Below are 10,550 nucleotides of genomic sequence, written 5' to 3' on the forward strand. Positions count from 1 at the left end.
GAATGCTTTACAGCTTTGAGCTTACTCATCTTTCAGATGAGGCTCACAGCCTACCCACTGTTCCTCAACTCTGCATGGCTAGTGTATGTTTCTAATTGTGATCTGAGGCCAAGAGCGCCCCCATGAAGAAGGCTCCCCTGTCTCACTGCCACCCTGTTTTGCTGCCACCCGGATATCTTGCTGTAACTACCTCCTAGACTGAAACCTTACAGGCTGGAATCATAAAAGCTGTCCCTCCCCATCCACTGGCATTCTGTATTTTCCTCAGTACCTGACATGTGGTCTGGAGCTCATAAATGTTTGTTGAATGAATGAATGAGCACATATAAAGCAAAGGGTGGAAAGACAAGTGGCCCTGGAGCGTCGGGGATAGCCCTCTCCTTGGTGGCCCTTTCCAGGCGAGGCAGAAGCTGTGAGAGCCTATGGTGGCGTTGAGCCTTCCCCTGCCTGCCTGTGTCCACTCTCTGCTTGTATATTCACTAGGAGTTCTGTTTCCACACTTGGATGGAGGTTTTGGAGTTGTCATGGTTTGAAACTGAGATGCCTGCCACAGACTCATATACTGGGGGCTAGATTGCTATGCAAAGGGGCTTTTGTGGAGTGATTGCTGAGGGCTCTGACCCTAGGACCAGATAAGACCTTGATGGGTTTGTACGGTGGCATTCCTGAGAGCTGGACAGACATGGGTGGCAGCCTGGCTGGAAGAAGCCTGTTTCTGGGTTGTGCTGTTGGACGGCTCTCACCCTGGCCCCTTCTGTTCTCCCCTTTTTCTTTCTGGCCACCACGAGGTGATGAGTCCACACCTATCTGTTTTTGGCTACCACACTGTTCTTTCTGCCCAAGCACAGGAAGGGGACCAAGCGACTGTGGACCAAACGAAACTGAGCCACAACAAATTGGTTTTGGCTTTTGAAATTTTTTTTCTTATGTGTTTTGGTCATAGCACCAGAAGTCTCACAGAAACAGGATCCTGTTGCAGCACAAACATTTAATGTCACTGGGCCCCCTCATTTTTCACATCTGAAAAAATTCTGGTCAGAGCACCTGTAGGGAGTGTGCTAGAGCAGTAAAAGACCCAGCCTGAGGCCTATGGGAAACAGGTGTGGACCTCCACATACCAGCAGTGGCCTGGTGCTAACAGCATTTTCCTATACTTCATTTCTATACCTGGAAAGGAAATCACGAGCCAGGAGATAGCTTAAGGCCTGAGAGCCTAGGGTAGCACCTAGTTCTCAATAGGAACATGTTAAATTCTAACTGACATTGATGGAGGTTGCCCCATAAACCAGGCTCTGCACCAGTGCTCTACACACCGTGGAACACCATTCTCTGGATGCTAAAGCTTATTCCCACAGCTATCTTGTGTCCAGACAAGTTGCTGCTAGCAGGTGACAGGGCTGAGCCTCTAGGGAGTGAGGCCACAGAATTATCTGACAAGATGACAAGCTCCTTAGCTCCATACCCAAGCTTCTTGAGGGTGGACACTGGACCTCCTGTGGGTCCGTGTGTGTGTGTGTGTGTGTGTGTGTGTGTGTGTGTGTGCCAGGTATATAGCAGGTTACTTCAGGATCTGCTGTGTGGAAGAGGGGCAGTATATGAGTTCATATTCAGCATATGAACCCCTGGAAAAGAGTGGGATACACACACACACACACACACATACACACACACACTTGTTACCCTAGGAAGGTCATGGCCAGACTCTGCTCTCTTTCTTTATCATTTACGTGTGTGTGTGTGTGTGTGTGTGTGTGTGTGTGTGTGTGTGTGTGTGCACGCACGTGTGTGTGTATGTGTACACATGTGTTTGTGTATGTGTGTGTCTGGGTGCTGTGACGTGTAAGTGTAGACACACCTAGAGAGGTCAGAGGACAGCTCTTGAGAGTCAGGTACTCTCCCTTCACACTGAGTTCCAGGATGGAACTCAGGCCACTGGGCTCGCACAGCAGAACCCTTATCCACAGAGCTATTTCACTGGCCCATGGCTCTGCTTTCTTTTCCTCCTTGACCTGGCCCTGGCCCACCAATAGGTGACCCTAGTCCCCTTACCATCCCGCCCCCTCCTCTCTAGAGGCCCTGGCAACTTGGCTCTCATTGGCTACACGTTTCCTTGGAGACAGACACCAGTCATCCAAACAGACTTCTGAGCTTCAGGAAGAATCTCCCTTCTGTCCCCTGGACTCCCTAGCATGAGGGATCTGTTGAACCCCTCGAGCCAGGCCTTCTGGGGGGAGCGAATAAGGAAGGAGGTGGTGGCTCGGACCACCTGGAATGTCCGCTATGGACACAAGTACCTGAAAGAGGAGTCCAAGAAAAGAAAGTCCAGGCAGGCCCCCTTTGCGTCAGTCTCGAAAGTAGGCCCAGTGCATTCCACAGGCTCCCCTGTCAGAAAAGAGGCACAGGCAGGATGGCCAGAGACCAGTGGGGTCCAGGGAAGCAGAGTGAGGCAGGCCAGAAGAACTCTTCAGTTCACAGCAGGTCCGGGCAGGCCAGAGGACTTAGAGATGAAGCCTCCCACCCCAGCCACTCTGAAGCTGCTCTTCCAAGGTATCTCCCGTGATGGCCGGAACCTATACCTCAAGCAGCGGCATCAACTGAAACCAGAGGAGAAATACAAGTATCCGATGGTGTCTTCCTGGGAGTATGGCTGGCATGTGGGTAAGACCATTATACTCTTGCCATTCCAGGCTTCTAGAAGGCTGGACTGACCTTCTTCCTCAACCTCAATCTTTACTACCTCCCTCCTGACACAGAGAACCAAACTAGCTCACCACCTGGCAAGCAGACCAGGAGACTTCTTACCTGTAGATGGGTGTCTGGCTTGGTTTCTAGAACACACCCTGCATCCTCCCGTTTCCTGTACCAGGCTACGAGCTCCCTGCCCTCCCTACGAGCCTTCCCAGAGTCCCCCCAGGCACCTTAACTGAGCCCACTTGGTGCCTCCGCATCTTGATGAGTCTACAGAACTGCACTAGAAACGCCAAGTCAGCAGTCTGTGTGCCCATTTGGCCTGAAGGGCTGCTTCTTGACTTCCAAGATTTCCTGGTTTCTTTTTTTTCACAGCCTCTCAGCTGCCTGCTTGGAACTGACACTGAGTGGCTGTGAAATGAATGAATATGGACATGTCAAACATAGTGGTGCACACTTGTAACTCAAGCACTCGAGAGACAAGAGATAATATGATCAGGGGTTCAAAGTCAGTCTCAGCTCTGTCTGCCATGAGCCAGAGCTACATGAGACCTGTCTCAAAAAAACCTCCAAACCAAAACCAAATGTGAACAAGAAAACAAGGCCATTGTTTGAAATGAGGTTGGGGAGATCTCACATCCTGACTCTACTGCTTCTGGACAGGGTGATCTCATGAAAATGTTCACTTCTCAGGGCCTTGGTTTCTATATCTGAGAAATGGGAATAACCTGTTTCCTTTGGTCTCAGCATTTTGGGGAAGTTCTATGGGAAAGTACCCAGGACAGGAATTCGGATCACAAAGCCCTGGGAGATGTGGCCTCTGTGGAATCCTCCTGGGAGAGCCCCTAGAGGTAGAGCAGGATTCTGAATCCCAGCTTTCCCCTCAAAGGATCTTAGGAGAAGTCAGGCTGAGAAGGCAAACTCAGCCTGAGATGGAAGTCTACCTTCTTTATTCATTTGACAGATTGCATTGAGCACCACCTGATGTATGCCAGGCACTTTGACATTGCACTGAACACCTGATGTATGCCAGGCATTTTGACAGGGTCCCTTCATAGAAAGCAGATAAGTAGATAAGTAGATATATGCTGTCATGACAAGCAGCAGCCAGGGCATGAGGTGGGTTTTCTTTGTAGTCCTTTACTGGGTGTAGGAGTCAGCTGTTAAAGGCTGGGTGTGGAATCCAGGGCACTGCACACATACTAGGCCAGTGTTCAGCACCCAACCATGACTGAGCTCCCAGAAGCTGCTGATGGCTGCTCGTCTGTGAACCACACTGACTGTATATAAGAGTAAGAGTTAACTCAGGATATGGGGATCAGGACTGAGAGGCTACCCTGGCAGACAAGTAATAAGGAAGACCCATGACAGAGTCCTGTCCTGAGTTGTGAGGCTGCACGCTTCTCTTCCAAAAAGAACCTGACTTCTTATATTCACAGAGAGCCTCTCAGTTGAAGTGTACCCAGCATCTTCCTCCCCTGCTCTGCCTCACAGGCCCATGTTCGCTGTCTGTGAAGCCACTGTGTTGGTAGATTTTGCAAATATACACATAGGATACAAAGATAACAAATAACTTTTGTGTGAACGTAAGGTCGCTGTGGTCTGGAGCATATGCTCAAGATTATTCGTGAGCACCTGCAGTCCAAATGTGACTGGACAGCCCATGCTTTCTTCAGCAACCCAGACCTGGGAGTATCAACAGCCATGCTGGTAGCCTGACTCTGAATGCTCCCTGGCTACTAGGCTGGTGTTGGATTATAACCAGAATGCAGACCATTGTCTGCTTAAGCCCACAGTTGCCCCAGAATCTCTAGAATATTTCATAAGCCTCTTGCCTTACACCCTGAACCCAAACCCAATTCAGGTGTCACTTGGGGAGCAGATGCCAGACCTTCTGCTGACTAATACTGTCCCCTACCCTAATTATAAACAGAGAAATGGCTCATCCCAGAGGGTTCAAAGAAGGCGCAGGGAAGAGTGTAGGGGACATTATCCTGGTCCCAGCTGGGTCAGTCAAAAATTCCCTTATGTATATATAAAGCAACAGCTGGATGCCTCAGACACAGTAAGTGCTCAATAAAGTGGTAAAAAGCATAGTTATTAGTGTTGTTGTTGTTGTTATTAAATTGTGATTATTGTTATTGGTTCAACAGGCAGAATTTGCAGTGGTGGGCATCTGGGGAGCTAGCTTGGCCTTGGGCAGCCCCTAGACATCTTTCTGTACAATGGGATAAGAGACAGCCCTGACAGTAGCAGGAGTAAGAAGCTCAGTAAGTGAACTCAGGGTTGGGTGAGGAGCCCAAGTGACAAATGACTTGAGTGCTGACCAAAACAGATCCTGGCCAGGGGCCTGTGCAAGGTCTTGAGTTTCCACCATGCTGTGCAGCCTTTAGCTGTGGGATCGTAAGGAGTTTTGAGCATCCTCAGGAAGGGGCTCAGGGACACTGAAAGGCAGTGGCTATTCCTGAGTGACAGAAGACATGCCCCACCCTCTCCCCCAGCTTAACAGCACATTACTGCTGACTCCCAACCATATTGGGGGGAGGCACTAGCAGGAGAATGTTGGTGATCCCTGTTCATCCCGGCCTCTGCTATGTTCTAGGGGATGTCATGAAGGACTACAGGACACCAGCTTATGCCAGAACTCATCCCATCACAAAGTCTTTTTTCTTCAAAAATGGCATTTTCCCTAACCCACGGCGATCAGATGACATTATGTGACTTGGCTTGGAAAAGGCGTCAGGGGCTCCTTGCCCCCATCATCCATCTGGACCAGCCAGGTGGGAGATGTTGCAACCCAGCCCTACCTCACTCTGTGTTCTGCTGAGCCCCACCTCCTTGGGTGAGATGGACCTGAAGAAGTGACCATAGGCAAACACCTCTGAGATGTACTGTCATCCTATGTTGGGGCTCCTGTCTACACACAGAGAACACTGCTGGCAAAGCTTCCATCCATCCTACCATCCATCACTACCAATGCTGTTCCTTTTCCTGGGGAGATCCAATGCTGCATCAGCAGGCCTGGACAGGGGAGGAGCTTGTAAGCCTGCAAAGTGCTTAGGAGAGCAACGATCTCTTATTGTCTATTTTTCAACATTAGACTGATGGTATCTACAGCAGAGTTGCTCTGTCCCGGTGTATCCTACAATTCAGGGAAGAAAGAACGTGCCATCTCCTCTGGCTGCTTCCCTCACCCCTCAGAGCCTGCATCAATGAGAGATGCCCAGCTTCACCTGCTGCAACAAGCAGCTCCTAAGTCCCAACTCTTTAAACAAATAAAGATACATTTCTTTTTTTTTTTTTCTTTTCCCCACACTCATTGAAGATGTAGTTGTCCCAGCCTAGCCCCATATGATGCTGAGTAGCAGCTTCCTAGCTGCTCATCCCAGGAGACGTTGCCCCCATCTGGTGGCTCTGCCAATGACTCAGACTTCAGAATCCTTTTGAGTCCTCTGAGTCCAGTGGAAAGGAAAGAAAGATAGGGAGTATGGAGACACTGGGGCCACGAAAGGCTTTTTTTCACTCGATTTTTCTGAGATAAAGGTTCATGTAGGGCTCAGGTTGGCCTGGAACTCTTGCCTGAAATCCTCATGGCTCCCATGCCTGACTCTTCACCACTTTGTCCTTGGCCTGGTGCTGACAAGCATTGTTATGAACTTTCACATTCTTTTGGTGAGAACAAGTCATGTGACTTATAGATGGGTGACAGCTGGATTGTGTCCTGTTGCCATGAACCCCAAGCAAGAATGAAGAGAAAGGACCTCAACACATCTACCCATTTCTGCCACAGCTGAGGCATCCCTGGGTTGTCCTGGAGCCACAGCTGTGATCTAACTCCTCACCAGATACAGTTCCCTCCTGTATCCATTCTCTATGCTACAAAAATCTGGGAGACTTCAGACAACAGAAGTTTATTCTGTTGCCACTCTGGAGGCTGGAGATCCAGGAATCAAGGGATCCATGGGCCATGCTCCCTTGGATCTGTCAGAGGAGCCGCTTTTTGCCTCCTTCATGCCTCTCATGGCTTGAGGGCAGGGTTGTACTCTCTAGCTTTCGACAGCCCAGTGTTACACAGGTCAGCCCAGGCCGTCTTCACAAAACCTCTATCATATAAGGATATAAGCATGTTGGCCTAGGGCCCATGCCTCTCTAGATGACCTCACTTCCTAACCACATCAGCAATGACCTGTTTACAAATCGGGTGATTTGGCAAGATACTCTCAGTAAAGACGGCAACATACCTGGAATTTAGCCCAACACACCTGCCTCCTGATCACCAATCCTTACTCAGTCCATTATTAAGGTCATCTAGATGGCTCTTCCTCCTTTTGCTTGGAAAGCATTCCCAAACACAATCCCAGACACGAAAATTGTGCTCCATGGAGTCCCAGCAGGCCCTAGTGTCCACAGTACCTCATTGCTTAGGAGACCTCCATAGGGAGCAAGCCCAAGCCTGCACATAGCTCTTTGCAAAACCATGACATTTACAAGTTTGCCTTGTTAAGTCAGGGTATTGTGGTACCCTCCAATCTAGTAAAAAAGGCAGACCGTCAGTCTGAAGAGAGAGTGAACTGAACAAAGGAGTGTCTCAAGAGCCACCTCCAGAGGATTCTCCAGCCCTTTACAGGTTTGTCCCTTTATCCTGAAATTTTACAGACGACTAGCTCCTGAAAATAGTGAATAAACTAACTTAACCTGGTTTTCCCTAATCGGCCTTGAGTGAGAGAGAACAAAAGACAGTGTGACCAAGGACCACTGTGGAAATATGCTCTCCTGGAACTCACCCAGCAGCCTGATGTGGCAGAGTTGCTGGGAAAACACCTGCTGAATTTATTCAAACACCAGTAACCCACTGGGCTTACTGGAATCATTGGGGCCTCTGCTGGGCTCCCGGGACATAAGAGGGCATGTCTGGGAACTCACAGGTGAAGAGAGGTCTGTAGGGAGGAAGGTGGGCAGTCTTGGAGCAAGCTCCCTGTGGCAGGTCATATTGACAGTCTGTCATTGAAGTCTCGCTTAGCAAGCCTCTGGCACGGTGCTTGGCTCTATCTGTGTGGGTGATGAATTGAGATGCCTCTAGCAGCAAGTCCATGTTGCTCAGAAGAGGGCCAGCTTCCTGGATGAGCATGCTGATCATCAGCCTGACCCTACTAAATGACCACCTGAGGGGCTGTTTCTTTAGTTCTCCCAGGGGCAATGTCATATAGCTAACACCATCCTAAAGGTATGGGTGGAGAAATAGGTTCATTACTAACACCAGCTGTCCTAAATTTTTATGCCTTAATCGTCCCTGGAAGGCCAGCCAAGAAGTACTGGGGGATGGACAAGTAGTTCAGAAGGTAGAGGCATTGCCTGACATACATACACAAAGTTCTGGGTTCAACCCCCAGATCCCCAGCACCGCAGGAAGGAGACTTGGCAGCATCCAGTGTTCGGCTATGGAAGCAGAAGGATCAGAACTCCAAAATCATCATCCTGGTTTACATAGCAAATTCAAGGCCAGCCTGGGCTACATGAGACCTTGTCCTAATATGGAAAAAGGAAGGTGGGGAGGGGCCTGAAAATACCTCAGCAGTTAAGAATGCCTGCTGTGTAATCACGTGGACCAGATTGCTGCGTTTAAGTAAGAAGCCAGACAGCTGGCTCATACCTGTAACTCCAGCAGGGCAGTCAGGAGGATCTAGGAACTAGGGTTAAGTTCAGAGAGAGCCTGCCTGAAAGAAATAGGCGTAAAGTCATAGAGGATGATACTCAGCAACCTCTTCTGGCTGTAGGCATGCGGAGCCATCACACATGCAGGCAAACATTCACACAGAAAGACCAAAAAGGAGTAGAGGAAGGAGGGAGGGGTGAAGGGGGGGACAAAGGAAGGGCAGCCAGGCAGATAGGCTATTGGTATATCTAATAAACACCCATATGGGATTTGCAGGCATTTTTCTAAGCTTGCATGTCCAAGTGGGTATTCATGAGCCACATGTGTAACTGAGCACTTTAAATGTTTTTTTGCACATTGAGATGCCCTCTGAGTGTAAAAAGCTCCTGGGTTTTTATTTGTTTGTTTGACAATTTTGGGTGGTAGGAAATGTGAACAAGGCCATCAGTAATTCTAAGATTGCAAAGGCAGAGTGTTTAAATCCGCCTCCCTGGATTTAAGGCCCGGAGAGTGAGTGTTTTCAGTCTTGTGAGCCATCTGGTCCCACTCATACAGATGTTCAACTGTGCTGCTGTGAGGCAGAAGCAGGCCGGAAGCATTGGAAAGCACTGGGCATAGCTGTGTTCCCATAAAACAACAAAGACCAAACCAAAGGCACATGGGCTAGATTTGACCCCCACACACTGACCCTCAGGTTTCCATTTATAAAATACATTATTTTATTTGTTTATTTTTACTTTTGAAAATACGGCGGCTAGATAATTTCAGGTTGTGTATTGGCTGGTGGTGTGTTTGTTTTAGACTCCCTCTCATCTGGATGGTACTGATAGAACTCAGGGTTGTCAGTGATGAAGGATGCATGTAAGAGCACGTGCATGTATGTGTGGGACAAATGTGTGACTTTCCACAAGTGATATCTGATGCCATCCACATTCTGTAGTTGAGAAACCAAACAACTTCCCCAAGGTCACACAGCTAGAGAATACAGAGCCCAGAGCACGACAGTCTAGAGAGAGCTCCCTATGCCTTACTCTACCATGGAGTCCTGATACAAAGAGTACTGGCTGCTTCGTAGATTGTCATCCTAAATTACCTTATTACGTTATTTATTTTTATTTTATGTGCATTGGTGTTTTGCCTGCGTGTATGTCTAGGTGAGGGTGTCAGATCTTCAAGTTACAGACTGTTGTAAGCTGCCATGTGGGTGCTAGGAATTGAGCCCTAAGCAGGAGTTCCCAGAAGAGCCACCAGGTGGCGATACAAGATCATGTATGCTGGTCTTGGCCCAGCCTTTCCCTGAACGTGGGTTTCCTCACCAGTGTTAGAGGATGTTCAGGAGAATATGACCTTTGGAGGTACACAGACCTGTATTTGATTTTAGCTCTGCTAGCAAAGGCAATTAGGTATCCTGTTAGGACTCTCCTGGGCCCTAGCTATATTTCCATTCCTAGGTCCATTCGTCTATCCAAAAAAAAAAAAAAAAAGTTGAAAATTTATATTCTATATCTATGTTGGTTACAAAGAAAACATTAGCATTGCATAATACATTCTTTTCTTCAACTAAAAATTTATCACTTCTGTGACCCCTAAAATTGTATTACCCAGCACACCCCCAGAACCTGTGCCTACCTGTGCCTAATAAATGAGTCAGCTCTGGACTGTACATCTCTAGCTGTGTGACCTTGGGAAAGTTGTTTAACTTCTCAACTATAGAATGTGGATAACATCAGACATCACTTGTGATCAGAATCTCATGAGATGGCTAAGGCTACAACTTTTTACACTGATATTCTAATTTTTATTACATTTATTTATTGAGGGGCCTGTTCACATCCAAGGGTAACATGATGGATTTGGTTCTTCCCTTCCATCGTGTCCATCCTGGGGATCAAATTCAAGTTGTCGGAGTTGTTAACAAATGTCTTTACTCTCTGAGCCATCCCATCTACCCAGGCAACACATTTTTAAGGCACAGCCTAGGGGCTAGGGCTGAGGCCCAGCAAGTAAACTGCTTGTCTAGTCACACACAAAATTCTTGCTTAGTTCTATCTTGAGCACTGCATGAAACCTTGAGTGGTGGCTGGCATCTACAAAGATGGCGCTCATCAAGAGGATCAGAAGTTCAAGGTCATCCTCAGCTACATAGCTGAACTTTACCAGTCTGAGATACATGGAACCTTTTCTCAAAAAGGAGAGGAGAGAAGGGAGG

The 10,550-nt window shown here is 48.2% G+C and overlaps 1 protein-coding gene across 1 annotated transcript; it reads left to right on the forward strand.

Moving 5' to 3' along the window:
* Positions 1-2,125: 2,125 nt before the first annotated feature.
* Positions 2,126-5,988, forward strand: LOC116073375 (protein ATP6V1FNB). Its single transcript, XM_031345263.1, has 2 exons — positions 2,126-2,658; positions 5,291-5,988. Exons 1-2 carry the CDS (start codon positions 2,190-2,192, stop codon positions 5,407-5,409), a joined length of 588 nt encoding a protein of 195 aa, XP_031201123.1. The 5' UTR covers positions 2,126-2,189; the 3' UTR covers positions 5,410-5,988.
* The last annotated feature ends 4,562 nt before the right edge of the window (positions 5,989-10,550 follow it).

This window comes from Mastomys coucha, unplaced genomic scaffold (assembly GCF_008632895.1).
Source record: "Mastomys coucha isolate ucsf_1 unplaced genomic scaffold, UCSF_Mcou_1 pScaffold10, whole genome shotgun sequence".
Taxonomy (NCBI): domain Eukaryota; kingdom Metazoa; phylum Chordata; class Mammalia; order Rodentia; family Muridae; genus Mastomys; species Mastomys coucha.